At 32.6% G+C, this 21,010-nt stretch overlaps 2 protein-coding genes across 3 annotated transcripts; both read right to left on the bottom strand.

Annotated features, from left to right (window-relative positions):
• Positions 1-61: 61 nt before the first annotated feature.
• Positions 62-3,813, bottom strand: LOC133687874 (pentatricopeptide repeat-containing protein At2g06000). Of its 2 annotated transcripts, none has more exons than XM_062107211.1 (2): positions 1,642-3,813; positions 62-388 (listed from the first exon to the last, which is right to left on the bottom strand). In XM_062107211.1, exon 1 carries the CDS (start codon positions 3,395-3,397, stop codon positions 1,760-1,762), a length of 1,638 nt encoding a protein of 545 aa, XP_061963195.1. In that variant the 5' UTR covers positions 3,398-3,813; the 3' UTR covers positions 62-388; positions 1,642-1,759. The 2 variants fall into 2 exon arrangements, with proteins under 2 accessions (XP_061963195.1, XP_061963196.1); XM_062107212.1 differs by lacking the exon at positions 62-388 and adding an exon at positions 466-900.
• A 2,114-nt stretch (positions 3,814-5,927) lies between these two features.
• LOC133687871 (uncharacterized) lies at positions 5,928-13,963 on the bottom strand. Its single transcript, XM_062107207.1, has 15 exons — positions 13,533-13,963; positions 12,789-13,049; positions 12,410-12,534; positions 12,097-12,313; positions 11,707-11,832; positions 11,356-11,612; positions 10,467-10,574; positions 10,049-10,190; positions 9,786-9,951; positions 7,741-7,898; positions 7,206-7,529; positions 7,017-7,091; positions 6,706-6,775; positions 6,432-6,589; positions 5,928-6,238 (listed from the first exon to the last, which is right to left on the bottom strand). Exons 1-15 carry the CDS (start codon positions 13,800-13,802, stop codon positions 6,089-6,091), a joined length of 2,607 nt encoding a protein of 868 aa, XP_061963191.1. The 5' UTR covers positions 13,803-13,963; the 3' UTR covers positions 5,928-6,088.
• Positions 13,964-21,010: the final 7,047 nt, after the last annotated feature.

The raw sequence follows: 21,010 nt of genomic DNA, 5'->3' as shown, positions 1-21,010 counted from the left end.
TGCAAAGCAAAATGGCGATCAGAGACAACAAATCAAAACAGTGCTGAACGCTACCAAGATCAAACTGAAAGTGAAATTGATTAAAATTGGCCACATTGCTTGATTCTTCCATGCCCTTGGATCCGTTTTGATATCATATCAGACATGAAAGGCATTGTTGATGTACATGGGAAAAGTTACTGCTCTTGACTACCTGCCCACCTGCTTGACTTGTGTACACTGGAAACCCCAAAACCGCCTTTCCCCAATTTCTATCCAAGATCGTAAAAAAAGGACACAGGTCATGACCCTGTATGTTCAGATCAGATATAAACAATTTTAACCTCAAAACTGTATTGTATACAATTCGTGATCCACCAATGCCTTGAAACATGCAAACGCTGCCAGCCTGCAAAGTCCATTAAGCAAGACAGACATCAAGAACTCACATACAAGTAGATGAATAATAATGCGCAACAAAAAAAATGACCACCAAGAATTCGAATTGATAGCAACTAAGATAAGCTTTTGATAGTTGTGAGCCTGAACAGATACATGACCACTTGGCATCAAATAAGAATGCTAAGTTCAAGACGTTACCACTTCACTCTCACATGTTTTATCCAGACATGAACTTTACCAACATTTTGGATATACATCTTTGACTATGCTGGACACTCTTGTGAGATGTTCACTGGTAGAGATGCAAATGTTAACGCAAGTTGTCAGTTTGTCTCCCTTGCATGATGTGATAAAATTGCAAGTACCGCGATCCACTCCAACACCATAGTGTTCTACTTCATAAAAGGACTCGGGCCACTATTATTGTGGTGATCCCTATAGTTAGATTGGATGCAGTATTTCTCCACTTAAACTTGATATTAACTGATGCTCTCTCTTATTCTTCATCCTCCTCACATCCTAGAAGTAACATTGCAGTTTCAGCAAACAAAATTCCTTCCAAATCATTCATGCATCCCCAACTTACAAGCTACAACCAGTAGACAGCTAGAATACATGTTGGTCATGGACATGCCCACTTCTCAATTCTCTTCATGGAGATTATTGTTGTTGCTAGTCATTATGAAGAATTTTAACAATAAACTGAGGCCTTCTACAACCAAAGTCACAAACTTAAAAATCCTAAGACGCACCTGGTCTATCATACTGCTTTTTTGGTTCCTCTTTTTCTATTTATTTCTGCATAAATTCTGCCTTATTCATGCTATTTTATACATTAGAACTCAGTACCTCAATGTCCACACTGACATTTGAGCTATCTAGCATCAGTTAAACATGTCACAACTCCAGTCACCAGAGCAACCACTTTCCTCCATTAGATTTGGTAATGCCATTAAACAATAGGACATGGCTAATAACAGACATCACCACAATAAAACTAGCTGCATTTCATATTAAGCAATATAGAGCATAATTAAGAAGTTTACGGGAAAAAAATATATAATTACTGTCAACGTTATAAATATGTGAGAGGAAGTAACCAAATTAATTATCCACATCAGAAGTGCAAAGATGCTTTGAAGGTCAAGAAGACAAATGCATACAAGTAGAGAAAAATAGAAATTCAACAAAGGCAGCATATTTGAAGTAATATTTGATTTGCTGATCTCACTGAAAAGTTAAAAACAACAAAGAACTTACTGTTTGAAACCGTCTCGTAGCTCATTTATGCTAAAAGGTAGAGATGCGAGATGATGGAAAAGCCCTTTTCATTTGACAGCTCCAACAAGCCGATTTTAATTTTGCACCACACCCTCTTTCAAACTGCCACTGGGATGTCTGTATTTGTCCTCAAAGGAATAGCTTTCTCAAAAGATGACAAACCCAAGTTACGATCCTCTAATGCCATTTTCCTAATGCGATAGGCTTCATTAGGCATCCCAGCCTTCAAAAGGCAGGATATCAAAGAATTAACTGTGATGTTATCAGGGGCACACCTGGTTGCCAACATTCTATTAAAAATATTAATTGCTTCAAACATTCTTCCTTTCACGCAATGCCCGATAATAAGAATGGTAAATGTCACCTTATCAGGGTCACATCTCTTCTCTTCCATCTCTTTTAGAATCACATTCCCCTCATCCACATTGCCAGCCTTGCAGAACCCATCAATCACAGGATTGTACATAAATGGTTTTGGAATTATACTACTATTCTTTATTTGCCCCAGAAAATCACGAGCTTCATTAAGTCTATTCTCCTTGCAAAGAGCATTAATGAGAACAGCATAAGTATAAACAGTTGGAGATACATTTCTTGTTTTCATCACATTCCAAAACTTCAAGCCGTGGTTCACTTGACCAGCTCGACAGTAGCCATCAATCAAGGAAGTGAAGGTGACTACATCAGCTGAGCAATCAAAATATGCCATCTTTCTGTACATTGCTTCTGCTTCAGCTATGTTCCCAATCTTGCCAAAGCCATCAATAAGAACATTAAAAGTGATTACATTGGGCTGAATCCCAGACCTCATCATCTCCTCAAATAAATTCAAGGCCTCCTTCATCTTACCTGACTTGCAAAACCCCGATATAATTGATGTATAAGTCACAATGTCTGGTGAACAATCACTTCTAGACTGAATTTCCTTGAACAATTCACACCCTCTCTGTACTTCATTTGCCTTGCACAATCCATTTATAAGAGTATTATATGTGACAACATCAGGTAAACATCCAAAACTCTCCATATCCTTGAAAAATTCAAAAGCTCTATCCACACCCCCTACTCTGCAAAGACCTCGGATAAGAATATTAAAAGTCCAAGTGTCAGGAGGAGATTGCATTACCAAATACTCTTTAAACAGGTAAATGGCCTCGTGCACTTGATTCTGCTTAACCAACACACTCAACAAATTATTATAGACAAATGAATTAATGCGAACCTCCTTACCCTGAACCTCAGCAAGCAATTTCTTAACCATATCAAAATCGCTCGCCTGCGCCATCCAAGTTACCATAAATCCTAAAAGTTTACTATCAGGCAAATGCCCATCACTTCCCATGTAATCAAACACAATATTCACCAAATCATGGTGACCCATTTGACATAAGGACCTCATAAGCAAATTATAAGTGGAATAGCAATGATTGACATTCAAATTCAATCTACTGAACTCCAAAAACTTGAAACCCACTTTTGGATTATTAAACCTTTTGATTACCTCAAATGCAATCAAAGGTGTCAACTTTTCACACAAGTAATTCAAACAAGCATCCAAAGAATGTGAATTGACAAAAAGTGTGGAAACTACTTTGACAAACCAAGATTCTGGGTTTTGAATTACCTGTCTATCAGGGTAAAAGCGAGATCCTCCTTGAGTTTGACCGTGAAAACGGGCAATGGCAATAGTGGATGCTCGAACCCTGAAAGGTCCAGTTAAAGAAAAGAGGGTCATATGCAACCCCACTCCACTACTGTAATTTAAAGCAATGACTCCTCTTTGAATACAGCCAGATTTTCTATTGGGTCTCCCAGTTTATGTGGGTTTTTTTTGTTAAAATCTCTGCACGTCATGGAGATAACGAAAAACCCACAAAGAGTCCCATAGCAAACCAAAATATGGTGACCCCAAAAAGAGAATTTCAATCAATTAACAACAAAAGTGGACTTTAAAGCAGAAATTATACATTTGAAGTTGAAATTTGGTGTATTTGAATCAGTGAATGGAATGGAAATTTGCGGGGGGTTTTCAAAGGTATGAAGAAGACGCTGGTGATTGGGGAAGGGGCTCATGAATGGAACCCCATGTCATTCTGTGTTAGGGTTTTTCAGGGACTTGGAGTTACGTCACTTGTCTGTCAACGTAGCGAGGACAACCCAGGTTTAAAATTATATTTTCATAGTTTTATGCGCTTAAATATATTTTGATTTGTTTTATCTATCTTACCTTATGCCGTTAAATACATGTTAAATTAACGAGTAATTTTATATAAAAAAAACTTTAACTTCTATTTAAAAAACAAATTAAAAGATAAAAGATTAAAATTTACATAAATAAAATTTTTTTTTCATAAAATGCATATAAAAGTTCCATTTAATTATTAAAATTTTAATTCTCTCATCTTTTATTTTTATTTTTTTAAGTTATTATATTTTAATTCTAAACTCTATTTTTATTATATTTGTAGAGAGATGAGAAAATTAAAACAAAATTGAGGAAAAAAAAGTTTTTAGATGCTGGATTTCAGCTATTAATAACTTTAATTTTAATATTTAGAGTTTTTAATTCTTTAAATTTTTTAAATCCGATAAGCAAATAAAATTTTAATACTAAATTAAGGATGAATCATAACTCTAATACTTTGTTTATTTAGTAAACTTTAAAAGAAAAATTTAATAAATAGAGATGATTTTTACCTTCAATAATGCCTATATATATATATACTTGGACAGTTTTTTTTCAATTTGATTTTAAGATATTACACATATTGGAAGGCTTTTTGGGTTGTTAGAAAGGTTATTCAGCTTTTTAAGATGATTTTTTTTAGGTATTTTAAGTGAATATAATACAACACTTAGTGTTTAGGGTTCAAATGCTCTAGAACCCTATTTTGTAGCCATTGAACATGGTTGAAGCTTGAATGAGACGATGACAAGTTATTTGTCCAGGTAGACAAAATTCACTACTAGGATTTAAAAAAAAAAAACAGGTAAAATATGTGTCATTTGCTTACTTTAACAAAGTAAAATAGGTATTTGGCCTGGCTTGAGTATTGAAGGCCTATCCTTTTACTATTTTTATTTTATATTAAAATTATTTTTTAATTAGGATTAATACAATAAAATTTAGAAATATCCAATTATGCCTTATTTTTTAAATAAAAATTGAATTTATTATGGTAATGTTGTTCCTTAATTTATATAAAAAATTACATAAATCTAATATGCAGGATTTTGTTTTTAAAAACAAATTTCTCATAAATATTCATTTAGAATACTTTTTTTTTAAATCATGTTAATTTTTTATATAGTTTTATTAAATTAATTATTTTTTTTAGTTCTTTGATACTTCTTCATCAAAATTATTACTAACATTATTTCTTTTATTGAGATTTCCTTCTCATATGATGCCAAATTTTAATCACAAAAAATATTTTTCTAATAAAAAAGACCTATTTTCACTAGAGAAAAAAAAAAGATGTACAAGGAAGTAGGGTTTTGGCTGAAGAAATTTTTTCTGGTTTCCAAGTGTTTTTGGGATTTTGCTTTGATTGATGAAATGCTGGAATTGTACGTGCAAGAGGATGAAAGGCTGAGTGCCATTTTAGGGGAATGGAGTTCCCTGGCAGCTACGTACCCCTTGTGCTTGTGATTTACCTCATAAATTTGTCATTTTACAGCTCGAGCGAGCATTCGAAGCTGAGCGAATGTCAAATCTTGAATTGCAAAAGAAGCTTCCGACATCAATAAATCAATCACATTCATCAACTGAAACAACTGAGCACCACAGAACTTAGTTGCCCCTGAATTTTACCACCATTCTTTTGTGATACTCTGTTCGTGCAGCATACAAACGCCATCCATAAAAAGCATGAATGGGCGCCACCCTTCAGTCGTCGATTGCTGGATGGGCATAACAATTCATCATGAAGTTTTTTTTGCTGTCCATAGCAGTTCATTGTTTTGCCTTCTCTGGTTTTACAGAATTTGCTGGGAAGTATTAAATGTAATTCCTTACCAGCAGAAGCACATGACAGATTTATGTTATTTCCTTTTCTTGAAAAAAAAACAAAAAAAAAAACGTAGATATAGGTGGTGCATCAACAAAATTATGGGGGAGGGGAAAGGAAAAGGGAAATAATCAGACGACAGGATACTAAAGAAACTGGAACAATGCTAATATAGGGCTACCTCTTTTGATAGGATACTCTGATGATTAGGAATGTCAATTTGAAGATATGCTGGGTTTTAATTGTCACAAAACAGAACAAAAAAAGAAGTGACTAAATCCAAGCTGAAAATAGTATTCTTAAACATACAAGGATACACTCATCTATGACAACTATAGTGAACAAAAAAGAAAAACAAAACAAAACTAAGTCTTCATGAATACAATTGTATACATAAGAAAATCCTTAAAGCTAAATTACAATGGGCACACATGTCTAGTTTCATCAAGAAAGAGACAACCAAACACATAATTGTAGAAATCACTACCTTTCAATAATTCTCCCCCTCCACCTATAGCTTGTGTATCATACTTGCATGCTCTTGTACAGTCTGGACAGTAAGTGACCTGCATACAGAAAATGAACACTTCATCTTCAAAAGGCCAGGGAAAGCTACCTTGCAGCAATCATATTGAACAATGAACAAAAAGCTAAATACGATTCCTATCTTGTTGTGCTTAAGGTTTGATTTCAAACTATACATTGACCACATGATGCTAGGAGAGCATCAGAGAAAGAAACACATTGGCAACTACAAACCTCCAATAACTTTGGCTGGAAAGAGCTATCAAGCATGACATCCACGCCATACATTGCCCTGGACATTGGACTATGCATCTCTGGATGTACTGTTGCAGCTGCCTCGAAAACAGATCGAATCATATTTCTCACTCTCTCATGGATATCCAACCATTTAACTGCAACAGACACAGGAATCTACATTTAGTAAATGCTGTTATCCAATGGATAAGTTTCTGGTTGTGAATAACCATTCTCTTCAGGAAGGAAAGCAATAAGTGATGGAGGCTGTTACCTTGGTGCTCCTGTTCAAATTCCTTCACAAACTCTGGAGTGTTCTTGTGATTCAATATTCCACGATAGTTCTGCAAGCCATTCCCAATTACATCAAAGTCAAGAAACAAATCTCGCTAAGCAGAAATGTACGTTAAAATCCCAGCCAATTATGACAATGTGAAGGAAAAAATCCCCATTTAACAAAACTGGATGGCAAGATGCTTTTTTTTCTTTCTTTCTTCTACATCCCATTTTCAACCTCTTGAAGCACGTTTATGACCAAAATATTTCAGATTTTGCAACTTCAATGCAAAAATGGTTAACACATACCATAACAGTAAAGTGGGTCTCGTACTCAAAAAGGCTGTGCTTGTCAAGAGTGTATTGGTTGTTTGCCAACCTAACCTGAAAATAAAGATGAAATAACTATTTCAAGATAGGAATCCTAAAAGAAGGAATTTGAAAATCTGTTCCATATCATTTGGCATCTTAGCAAATCAACAAAGAAAAGCTGCATACCCAGAAAACATCTGCAAGGAACAGTTCCAGAGGCTTCACACTGCGAACCAGTACTACATAACGGAGATCAAATTTCTTGCCTTGGAACAAAGCAGGATGCTCTATATATTTCTGGCATATTTTTGGACCAGTTTCCATCAGGCGGATAATAGCAGACAAATTATCTGTTACAGTTGTATCAATAGTCCGGGCCATGTTCCATGGTTTTAAGATCCATAGGTTGTTCATTCCATCTCTTTTGCGTGCATAATAGTCTCCAATAAGTTGAGAGAGATGTGATTCTAAATTGTAAGTAGGATGCAACCAATCAGGAGATCCATGTGCCTGTTGGATAAATGGAACTAAAAAAGTCAGTTATTATTGCAAAACAAATGCAAACCCTGGTTGTATGTTCTGATACTCATGCAAAGATACTGAATTATTAGTTTAATTAAAAACTATCTGGAGGAAAAGAATGATATTTTGGGGACAAAGCAGGTTCATCCAAGAGTGTACATGCTTGAATTTATACATACATTAGACATCCTGTCTTTACCTTTTGAATAGTCTCTGCCAAATGATGTTTCATGACAAGACAAGCTTCGAAAGGAAATTGGTTTATATATTGCTGATCTGTAATTCCAGCAGCTCTTTTGACATCATCATCCACCTGCATACTTGTCCATATAATGTCTGCATCCTTCAACTCAGTGGCTGTTAACAAAACAAATTATAAGAGAAGCTTTGTCAGAGCATGAGAAAGAGATTCCAAACTTCTATATGTTTTGAGGGAAGGGAATAAAAAATGTGAGTAATGTAAAGGAAATTAAGCAAGTTTCCTTTGTTTGGATCCTAAAATTAGGAACAGAAAAGAAATTTCTAAATTTTCTTTTTGGTTCATAAAAACTCTCCACCCAAATTGGGAGGACAGCAACCTTCCTTGAACCAAACCAAAGAAATTCAATTGCACTTCTTACATTTCACTTGTTTTCCCTCACATCTTTAGATTTCCGTACAAGTTTCAAAATACATTCAAGTCTTCCCTTATTAATATGCACACATTCTATATTCATATAAAAGAAACCTCGATAAAACTAAGTTTCAAAACTAGGTGAGTGTTTGTTTTTGCAGTAGTTTTTTGCTTTTCAAATTGCTTTTCTACTGAAAATGCATAAAATTGATGCCTTTTAGGGTGTTTTTGGATGGTTTTGATGTGCTAATGTCAAAAATTAAATAACAAATATATGAAAAAACATCATTTTGATGCATTTTTAATTGATAAGCACCCTGCACCAAGGTTGTCAAAAACGCTTTCTTGACACAACACAAAAAATATAATGTAAACTCAGATCATAAAATCGGATCATAAAATCATAAGTAATTTTTTTTTAACTAATTATATATTGATAGTTCCATCCTAGTAAATAACAGTATAACACAATTAAAATAAAAGTAAAATAAACAATAAAAAAGTTTAAGCACCTTAAAATACATAATTCAAATAAAAATTCATATATAGTTTAAGTAACATGAAAATTATGCTAGTTCTATAATTGGTGCATGAGTTTAATATATTTCTTCATGATATGCCATCATTTCTTCTTTTCCTTTTTCAAAATTTTAACTTGGCTTAGCATGAGTTTGTCTGACATTTATTTACTCATGGCTATCAAGGAATAACAGTGTGTGTGTGTGTGTGTGTGTACACGCGAAACAAAAGCGGAGTCATGATGAAAATGGCGTAGTTGGAGGACAAAGACAGCACAACCTAGGATACATAATTATTAACAGAAACAATAAAAGAGGCGTCGCTTAATTACTGTGTGCCTAGACTCTAGACACATGGTACTATCAATTGTGGACTCACACAGGGTCATTTTAAAAAAAAATTCTGTTTTTGGGAGATGTTGAAGCATGCCAACCATATTTTTTCCTTCCTTTCTCATTCACCTCTCCTTTTTTAAACATAACACAAAGGAGAGAGAAGAGTACCGAGCATATAGAATGAGAAAGGTGCAAAAACATAAACTCGGGTGATTTTGCACGATTTTGACAAAGTTTACCAATTTTGCACGAGTCAAGTCTGATTTTACTGGTTTTCGAGTTTTTAGTCCGAGTTTGCACATTAGATACATGTTGACTCGTGTTTTTTACAACAATTCCCTGCACCACAATACCAAACACACACTAGGTTGGTTACACCAATCCTTTTGCCCCTACAATCCATATGATGAGATCCTGCAAAGGTTCCATGGTCTCCCTAGCATCTGCAACCTCCCTTATTTTTCCAAACTAAATTCAAGTTGATATAAACATATATAACAATGGCATGGTTAGCATTCCTTCAGAGAAAGGAGGACATACTGTACCATTCAGCTTTAGGAAGTAAACTGAATATCTATCACGAATCTAGAAAATACGAGATGCAGTCACTGAAATGCAATATTTCACACTAATACCCATATTTCACAAGCATGAATATTCTCGTAGATCTCAGAATTAATTGCATAGCACATCTAAATCAAACAAGTACTAGATAGAAGCTACCAATCAAATGAGATTCAAACAAAAAAAAATCGGAGGATGGATCATAACACTTACTGATTATAAATTCAGGACGTGTCAAAAATCCTTCCACTTGAGGTAAGTCAGTGTACACACGCAAAGCACATCCATCAGTACGACGTAAGGTTCTGCTGGAAGATGACTTCACTGGCAAGGGAGTTGAACTTTTTGATTGCAACTTCTGATGGAATTTCTCATACTCCTGAAGGAAATGGTGCAATTAATACCAATCCAAATAGCAAGTTTGAGTTTATATTCAAAAAAGAAAAAACAGTTAATACAAAACTAGGAGATAATACCTGAATAAAATAATATTGTGGTGTATGGAAATATGCTGTAAGCCTGGCAGAACGTTGCTTGTCCTCCCCAATACCAAATAGGAAATCACGAGTGCATTCATCTCCATTTTGAACATTCTGGATTGGCCATAATATGGAATAGCTGAAATAAAAATTTTCATGTTAACGGTAGGATTGCATCATAGAGTAATAATGCATGGAACCTTTCCACAAGCCTTTTCCATGACCAGCATTAAAACAAGTTGGAACAAGGCACATCATTTTATCTTTTAATTTCATGATTCCAGCTTATTTTTAGCATGAAAAGACTTTGTTTAATTTCAGTATAAGGCACTAAAGAATTGCAAATGCCAAGTAAAATTAGAGAACAAATACACAAAATCAGTGAAAGAAAGGTAAAAAAAAGTTGCAGGACAACCTCACAGCAGATTCCAGATTTCCCTCTGGCATGAAGAGAAAAGGAGCCACCCTGAAATTTGGTTCATCACTGTGCCTTAAAGCTGAACCTAGTTCATCCATTACATACCTACAAGGAACTCCAAAATAAAACACTTCACTATGCCAGATCACTGAACAGACATGTGCATGTTCCCTAAGTGAGAGCAAAAGAACACTTAATTAAGAAAAATTGATCTCAAAAAGTTTGAGTGCGCTTCCCAACTCCAAAAAAATTACCCAGCAGTATTTTTTGGCATTTAAAAGAGTGTGGAGCAATTTGTGCACAAAATAAATGTCAACGGAAAGGATTTTGGACAACTTTAGAACTAGCACCAGAGACATAACTATTCTTATTGACTGCTATGCATACCATCATCACCATTCGCATAAAACCATAAAGTACAATGTCCTTCAGCCTAGCTTCTTGATATTTCTAAAATATTTCGACTTTCCAATCCTAAAAAATAGTACATAATTTTTTTTTATGAAGTATAGTACATGCCAAGTGATATCTATTTACAGTTGCATCAAAATTCTCTACCTTCATTGACTTCTTTGCTCTTTCTTAAGCATTCTTCATCATTCTGGATAATAAGAAGAATATACAACTGTCCCCATACCTTGAGTTCAGATTTTCCACAATTCAACATCTATTTACAAGTTTTATGCTAGTGTAATTATATTCCTTCTCTCATGACAAACAGATGAACACAAAGCTCTTTTGTAACTTAAGCTTTTAAACATAAAAAAGCCACATGCCAAAACTTTTAAGCTTGTGAAGATATTTAAGCAGCCAAAGCTGATAGCATGTCAACAAAGTAAGCCAAATAGGTACTGAATTATCACTTGCTAAACGCAAAAACACATACCACACAGAGGTTTCATCAATCTTTTCCTCGTCTGCAAGTCTATATGTCATCAAATATAACCACATTGCATTAATAACACGATCAGCAAGAGGTTCTTCAGCTGTCCATTCAGGAAGGCGTGGCTGAAGTACAGCATCGATTACATGGTTTCCAGTTTCTAATATTTTTGATACATCGACGCCATTCAACTGAGAAAGATTTGGAACAGATTCAAGAATTTCTATAGCACTCTCTCCTAGGGGTCCAGGTAAATCCACCTGCAAAAAGAAGAAACAAGCATCTTAAACCATACCATCCATTGCTAATTTCAAGCATTATTTACTTTTCATTGAGTTACTGTAACAAGAGTACCTCTAAAGTTTGCAAACTAGTAAACCCCTTCAATACTTTGAACAGTTCACTAACTGAATTCTGCTTCAGAGGATTTCCTCGAATATTCAGATGTAAAAGAGAAGGCATCTCAACAGGAGAAAATGCCTGAAGGAAAGTGGAACACAATTGCATCAGCAGTGAAATTCTGTCGGATTATCGATTCATAAGTAAGAATGCAGGTGATTTGTAACAATCAAAAAATTTCAGCAAAGAGGGAGAAAAGCCCGCATTTTGGCATGTGAATTTTTTTTACATTTCAGAACAGAGAATACAGAGAAAGCAAATGGAAAGATCAAGTCTATTGATGAGCTATAACTCCAACAAATGAAGTACGAAGCAACAACTTAGAATAGAAAGAAAATTCAGGACCTTGTTAATGAGAGAATGAATACTTCTGTTTGAAAGGTCAAGAGATGTCACACTCTGCAATGGATGGTTGTCCTGATGGATAGGGCAAGGATTATCCTTCTCATAAACTCCTCCGCAAAATCCCAAGGCCCACTCACCAAAATTACTAGTGAAACATGAGTTGTAGATTTCAAGCCCTGGACATCCCTTGAAAATCGTATCTGCCATACAACCATCACTGAGATAAAAATATATCAGTCATCCTTCAGTGGAAAAAGACTAAGGGCAGCTTCAAAGACTGAAGATTGTCTTTTCCACACATCAGCATACATACCAGTTTTCTAGAACTGGATTGTTATTCAGCCAGAGAGCTTTTAGGTTTTTCAATTTGGTAACTTCCTGCACAACTATTTCAACATTCTCGAGCTTGTTTCCATATAGGCTAAGTGCTAGTAAATCCTAATAAAACAAAAGCAAGGAGTAGATATTGAGCTTTGCATGATCAAAAAGATTCTAAGAACAAATTAAAAAGAAAAACCCAAAACAGAAACTGCCACCTCCTAAGCTACTATAACAATGTACTGCTTTAAATAAGATCATCATATCTAGAGTATTTTTTAAAACCAGAGATATTGTTTCTCAAACAATTTCAGTAATAAATGTGTTTTCCCATAGTAACATACAAATAAAAAAGGACAATAATGGTGACAGACCGGAAATTTACTAGACAAATCAAGAGAGAGAAGCATGTCATCGTCAATGTCAAGTTCCTCAAGCTCCAACCACTTAACAGTGTCATAGCCTCTCTCTTTCGCATAACCAATTTCATTCTCAACAATGCCAGTGACATTCAATTTTGAATAGTTGTCTCGTGAAACTCCATCCCCATCTATCTCTTCAGCATCGGAATTTGAATCAATATCCACACACATCAAAGCAGCCATTCTCTGGGCTAACCCTGGCACTTCTTGAAGCTGCAAAAAATCACAGATTGTCAACTTTCAGCAACGATAACTAGCAGAAACCATATCCTAGCACAAAAACAAGAAATTTTTCCAGACCAGATAAAATAAAAGCTAGGATTTTTAGCTGCAACCTTCAAAAGAGAAACTTCTATCAAGCAAACATCAGTAGGCAAAAACACCGGATGAGCTTGAGTGTACAAAACTCTTAGCAAAACCTTCAATCACAAGTTTTTAGTACCCAAAACCCACAAAACAATACCACGGGATGATCATAATTTCTCAAAACCATCACATTTCAAATGACTCAATTTTAAAAAAACTTAAACAATTGCTATATCATTTTCTCTGGGTTGGTTCGTTCTCTAACAACACCAGCAAATCAAAGCATCCAATAAACAAAGAAACCTCTCAAAACTGAAAAACCTTTGCATTAAATTGAACTCACTTGACTAAAAGAATACAATAAAAGTACAAAAATTTAGTAGATAGTACCTGTTTATAAGCATCGGAGAGGCGAAAAGTCCAGGCGTGGTCAATGAGAAAAACGTTGGAATCTTTGGGCATGGAGGCGGCAGAGGTAAGGAGGAGGCGCCTCTGACGGCCATCCTGGCATGGGTCGACTTGGAAGTAGGCGCCCCCATCGAAAGTCTCCGAAGTAAGTTTGTCGAATAGTTTGCGGTGCAGTGTACGAGGTAGTCCTGAGGCTGCTAAAAGAATGCCGTGGACCTTCACGAAGTCCTCGTAAGCTTGTATTTTGGTCATTTTAGGAGTTTTTCTGTGTGTAGTTCTCTAGTAGTGGACTGGAGAGTGAGTGAGTGAGTGAGTGCGGTGCCTACGCTACTTGTCTAGGAGGTCTTTGCCTTTGGGTGGTGGCGTTTTGACTTTTGACTGTAGGGCTTTCTGAGGGTTTGGCTCCTAAAGTCCGAAATGGTGAAAGAAGCTATGAATGGTACATTTTCTTTACTCTTTTTTTTTAATAATTAAAATACCATCAATTATTTTCTATTAACATTAACAAATAAAAAACAAACAAACTAAAAAAGAAGGGATTTTTAATATTAACCCTTGTTTTTTTAATTTTCCCTTGAAAAGTTTTTTATTTTTTTTAAAAAATTATCTCGATATCATAATTAAAGTCATGATTTTTTTAACATTAAATTTATTTTTTATTGGATTATCCTCATCTTATAACTTGAATTACGAATTTAGCATGTGAACTCAAATGACTCAGTTTTTTTCTCTGTTTTTTAATTGATTTTTTTTCTAATTTAACATTTAATATTATATTTGATTGGGAATTATGTTTCATGTTTTGTTTTAGTTTGCTTTTTTATTATGTTATCTCTGCTTTATGACCCGAAATAGTGCATAATAGATTAATCCAGGTTAATTTGGCTTATTTTTTGTATTCTTTTTATAAATTTCATCACTCAACACTGGGTCTAATATGTTTGATTCGGAATTGAGGTTCATAATTTATTTTGATTTACTCTCTATAGAGTTATCTCAATTTCATAACCAAGAGTCATGGATTTGGTAGGTTAACATGAGTTAAATCATGTTGTTTTTTACTTTTTATATGGTGTTATCTCAGTCTCATTACCCCAGGTCATGAATTTGACAGAATAACTTAATTTGTTTTTTTTGTTTTTTTTAATCACATCCTTGAACATTAGACTGATTGAGAATTGGACTTCGTAATTTGTTTTGAATTGCTTTCTATGGGGTTATCTTGATTTTATGATTTAGATCACAGGTTAACTTAAGTAATTTTTTATGTCATTTTTTAATTGATTTTTTTCAATTTTATCCTTCAACACTAGGTTGATTAAGAATTAGGTTTCATAATTGGTTTTGATTTGCTTTTTATGAGGTTATCATAGTTTTATAACCCGAGTCGAGAATTTGACATATTAATCCAGATTGATCCAAGCCAATCCAATATATTGCTATCTTAATATTAAAAAAAGATGTTATCTTGAAAATTTTTTGAGACAAACTATGTTTTTACGAGTTGTCCAGATTGCTTTTGAACCTGCAAAGTCAACTATATCACATCAAGTCAGTCACCATATAGTTTTCCACTAGAAAAAAAATGTTAGCAACATTTGAATATTTTTTTATGTTAAAAAAGAATTTGACCTGTCGCGGCATAGAGTGAATCAATAATCTAGTAAATACTATATCAAATATAGTTTTTATTGTTACTTTTAAACATGCTCTTAAAATCTAAACTTAATGTGCTAATAATATATATTTTGATATCGACATGTATAATCTATGCCTAATAGTAAATGTTATGACATCCTTAAATATATTTTATCATTTACAAGTAAAGTTTTTAAAAAGTTTTAATATTTTTATGATAATATTTAATGTAGAGATCATTTTGTATGTATTGTAATATATAGCAAAGTTCCGTTATCTTAGACAATAGTTTATCATTAGATAAGTAGTTATGTTGTGTATCATATCAAACTTTTTTATTGTAAAAAAATATCATGGTAATGCTAGAATTTTTAAAAAAGCAAGAAAAACTTGAGACCCGGGTTTTAACTTGATTGGGTTCAATAAGTTCATTTAATTTAATAATATGATTAAAAAAAGTATCGATGATAAATAAAGCTAAGAAAAAAAAGCAATAATTTACTATAAAAAAATTGAGTTGTCAATATCATATTCAGGAGGAGAAGAAAGAAAAATGCATTGGATATTCACCGTTGCTTTGTCATGAACATTGCTTCACTACCATAAATAGCTCATTAAGATGGTTCTAATGTCATTGTGAAAAGTTGTACAACAACATCGAAAAAGGTCGCACGTGTTGTCTGAGCAATAACATAGAAATCAAATCAAACAAAATATTATGAAGAGAAAATCTTATGCTTATATTCAATCAATTAATTTGATTTAATTCAAAAACAAAATTTCTTTTAAAATGATAAATTTAACAAAGAACAACACATAAGAAATTTGAGATAATCCGAGTTATTTTTAAAATCAATGAAAAACCCTATAGAAAGGAAATAAAAAAAATAATGGAGCCTAATCTCTAATGAAATAAATGTTGAATGGTGAAATTAAAAAGAAATATGAGTTTAAAAAAAAGGGAAACATGCAAACCTAGCAAATCTCCCAAACTTGGGTTAATCTCTCAAATTAGCTACCTATGAAATTTTAGACTCGGGCTTAATTAAAAAAGCTCAATTCCTAACCAATTTAATATTAAAGGATGAAATAAAAAAATTAATTTAAAAAAATTTTAAATGTAAAAAAATACCAATCAAAAGAATGAGGATCAAATTTGATAGGAAAGAAAACTGAAGAGGGATGAAATCATAAAAAAATTAAAACTTTTCTCAAATAAAACAAATAGTAATAAAAATAATAATTATCAAATTAGACATATAAAGAACAAATTGAATGACTACTTTGAAAATTTAGAGGGTCGGGCGCTAAGATTGAGAAGAAAAGATAAAAGAAGAGGGGACAATTTGTTATTGCCAAACAGAGGTCAGTAAGCCACATGTGTCGCCTAGGAAGGGATGGACATCACGACAATTACAACACCATTATGAAATACAATGTTTAGCAGCTGTAAGATGCCTCGTGGACTGTCTAAGAAGGCTTAGGCTCTCTACACGAAGGAGCATTTATTGTACGCGCTAGCCACTCTTGGTTTTTAACAATATTTTATATTTATTAAAATACGAAATTGTATCTCAATCAACTTGATTATCACTAAAAAAACAAGATGAAAATATGAAAAAGCCCCTAGATGCCAATTTAATGTTTTTTCTTTTAAGGGTAATTTAATTATTTTATTGTGTTTAAAAAGTGAAAAGTAAAAAAAAACCTTAGACACCAGTTAAATAAATTTTATTTTTAAAGGTAATTTGGTTATTCCATTGTTCTTTAAAAAGTTCAAAAGACTGATTATAAAAACCCAGATAAAAATATTAAAGTATTAGTAAAGTGTTGAAAATTTAAACTGATGATATATATATATATATATATATATATATATATATATATATATATAGAGAGAGAGAGAGAGAGTATTGATTTAAAACTTTAAAGATGGTGAACTTTAAGAGTAGGCTGAGACAATATATTTGGTTAGATGAAAAAATAATTGAATTAACATTATGCTTATAGTAAATAGTGCTGGGTAAAATTTAGTATGGCTATTCATCGTACCAAATATACTATAGATTATATTCATCTTAACCTTTAGGGTTTTTCTTCTATTATGTGAGCGTAGTATCTATTGATAGTTATCGATTACCACCTTATAAAGATATGGGTTTATTTTCTAAAAAGAAAGAGTGATGTGTTTATTACTTTCAAGCAGGGTAAAGTCTTGATTAAGAAACAAACTAGTAAAAAGATTAAATGTTTAAGAGCTAATAATGGTTTGAAGTTCCGTTTAGGTTAGTTTTTCAAGTTCCGCAAGAATAAAGGAATTGCTAGAAATCACACTATAAAAAATACACCATAATAAAATAAGATTGCAGAATGTATGAATATGAAACTCTTGAAAAAGCACGTTGTATGCTTTCACAAGTTGGATTATCAAAAGACTTTTAGGCAAAAGTAATTAATATGACTTGTTACTTTATAAATAGATATTCATCAATAGTTTTAAAGGTGAAGACTTTATATGAGGTATGGTCCGGTTCTCTTATTGATTACTCTAAACTGAGAGTATTTAGTTATCTTGTTTATGCTCATCTTAAGAAAGATAAACTTGCGTCGAGAGTAAGAAAATACAAATTCCTAGGCTAAATATATTTGGTGAAGGGGTATTGGTTGTGGTATGTTGATCCTAAATCATCTAAGTTTAATTACTAACAAGGATGTATGACCTTTGATGAGTTTGTAATGTTTCACAAGAAAAAAAAATGATCATTATTGGTGTACGATATTATTGTTAAAAATGCACCTGAAAAATAACCTTATATTGTTGCTGCAAGAAGACAAAGAAAATAGACAAAAGCACCAGTTAAGTGTGGTTATGCTGATCTAATTGATTTTACCTTGAATATTATAGAGAATCTTAATGATCATGAGCCTTATTCTTATAAAAAGGTAATCTCTTGCATAGAATCTTCTTAGTGGATATGTTATGAATGAAAAGATTAAGTTTATTTATAAAAATTGAAAATGAGAGCTTGTTAAACCACCATAAAAGCTAGAAGATTGTAGGGTGCAAATGAGTTTACAAGAGGAAAGATGGAGTCTCAAGGGTTGAGAATGCAAGGTTTAAAGCACATCTAATTACTAAGGGTTTTACATAAAGAAAAGGTGTTGACTGTAATGAAGTGTCCTCTCCAGTTCTGAAGCATAGTTTCATCTATGTATTATTTGCCATGGTTTTTTGTTTGACTGGGAACTTGAGTAAATGGATGTCAAAATAACTTTTTTACATAGTGAGTTGAGGGAAAGAATCTATATGTATCAGCTAGAGGGTTTCATTCCTCAAGGTAAAGAAACTATATATGTTTATTGAAGAAGTCATTGTATGGCTTGAAATAGCTACCAAGACAATGGTGTAAAAGGTTTAATACTTTTATGCTTAAACATGGTTACTTGATGAGTGACTATGATAATTTTGTATATTTTAGGAAGCTCTTAGATGATTTGTATGTACTTGTTATTGTATATTGATGACATATTGATTGTCTCCAAGAACATGTTTGAGATCAACAGTTTAAAGAATTAGTTAAGTGACGAGTTTAAGATAAAGGATTTGGGTGCAGCTAAGAATATTTTGGGTATAGAGATATGCATAGATCAAAGTTTTGGCAAGTTATACTTGTTATAGAATAAGTATCTTTAGAAGGTATTTGAGTGTTTTGGCATGCAAGACTGCAAGTCGGTGAGTACTCCACGTGCAGCCCACTTGAAAAGTTCACTGGTAGGCCATGAAATGGATACTTTATTATTTTAGAGGTATTATAAATGTTGGCTTGATATATGAAAAAAAGGTAATATCACTAGAAATAGTGTTGTAAGTTTTGTAAATTCATATTACGCTGGTGATTTGGGATGACGGAGATCGCTAACAGGTTATATTTTTCACTCTCTCGAGGGGTGCTATTAGTTAGGAAGCAAATTTATAATCCATTATTGTCTTGTCTACAACAAAGGCTGAATATATGACATTAACAAAGGCAGTGAATGAAGCTTTATGACTAAGAGGTTCGGTTGGTAATCTCGGTTTGTCACATGAGTTAATTATTATATATTGTCATAGCCAGAGTGTTATTCATCTAGCCAAGAACTAGATGTACCATGAAAGGACCAAACATATTAATGTCAAGTATCACTTCATTCTAGATATTATGTCACAGGTTGTTTTATTTGAGAAAAAAATTGCTACAGTTGAGAACCATGCAAATATGTTTGACGTCTATCTCTATAGTCAAGTTCAAGCATTGTTTGGACTTGATTGGTTTGTATAGTACTTGAAAGATGTTTGGTTAAGGTAATTAGAGAGGAGTTTAAGTTTTGTAAGTTGACTCAATTTAAACCAATATATAGATTTATTAGATTTATCTTAAATTATAGACCTTTGTGAGAAAATAAACATTCATGTACTTAGTCCATATATAAAAGCCTTAAGTTGTTATATTCTAGGGTTGATGATTTATTTTTAAATGACTTCAATCTCTACTATTTGCTGACTAGAGAGAAAAGAGAAAATGTGAGTTTTTTGTTGCTTTGGGATCTTGGATGAGAAAACAATTTTATGTGATACCTTGTAATTTTCTACTTTCTCATAGTAAATTTTCCTGATTGTTTTGCTCGTGGAGTAGGCCTAAGTTTTCAAACCATGTAAATTATGTGTGTGCTCTTATATGATTGATTGTGTTGGCTTCTTTTATTTTACTTTACTTATCAATTATTCTGAGATTCTAAGGCTATTTCCACAGCATCTAGGGAATCTAGAAAAATTTTAGAGAAAGAGAGAGGAAATGGATTTTGATTGAAGAGTAAAAAAAAATAATTATGTTTTTAGTGACATGAGTTATTGATATATAAGGGTTTTTTTTTAATCTTTTTATCATTATTTTAAATTAGCATTGACTAGATATGCAGTGTAATTTATAATAAAAAAATAGTAATCAAAGTGTTTCAATGCCAAATGACAAGATATTTTCAGCAATTTTTCTACTTAATTTCTTTTTTCTAATTTTTGGATTATCAACACTTTCTTCAAATCATTATTAAAGTTATAAATCAAAGGGAAAAAATAAGAGTATATCTACCACTGTATATTTATTGATATTAATATTTATAAGATGTATTAAAAAAATATTAATAGAATAAGATGTTTTTTCTCTTTACTTATTCATTTAGAACGAGGATCTTTCTTGTTTGAAAAATATCAATGCATAGAATGTACAAAATATAAAAATAATATTGTAGTTGATAATGAATATCATGTATAGTGGTGAATAGCTCTCAGGTTTTGTTACTCATTAGTCCAACATGCTTAAATATCCCACATGTTATTGAAGTTCTAAGAATTCAAGAATAAAAAATATATGGATTTAAGTTGATCATCGTTAGTAAATGATTGATCTTTATTTTTAATCTTGAGAAAAATGGGTAAATAATTTGTATTAAAATAGAGTATCATACATTTGTCTCAATTTGATTAATTTGTTATATTATCAATAAGAGAGAGATGACATGTAGATCGGTTTGAAACTTGAATTTGTCCTTTAATTCTTTTCTTGAATTTTGGTATCAAGTGATCACTTGCATAAATGTAAAAAGATTGATTAGATTAACTTGATTAAATATAGTAACTAATAATTTAGGATAAAATTAAAGTCTATTTATATAATACAAGGGATAAATACACATTAATATTAATTTAATATTAACAAAAAATTAATTCTTAAAAGAAAGTTACACTGCTTTTAGACACAAATTACTATTCATTATACTATTAAAAT

Source organism: Populus nigra, chromosome 3 (assembly GCF_951802175.1).
Source record: "Populus nigra chromosome 3, ddPopNigr1.1, whole genome shotgun sequence".
Classification (NCBI taxonomy): domain Eukaryota; kingdom Viridiplantae; phylum Streptophyta; class Magnoliopsida; order Malpighiales; family Salicaceae; genus Populus; species Populus nigra.
This window is presented reverse-complemented; position numbering and strand designations above follow the sequence as displayed.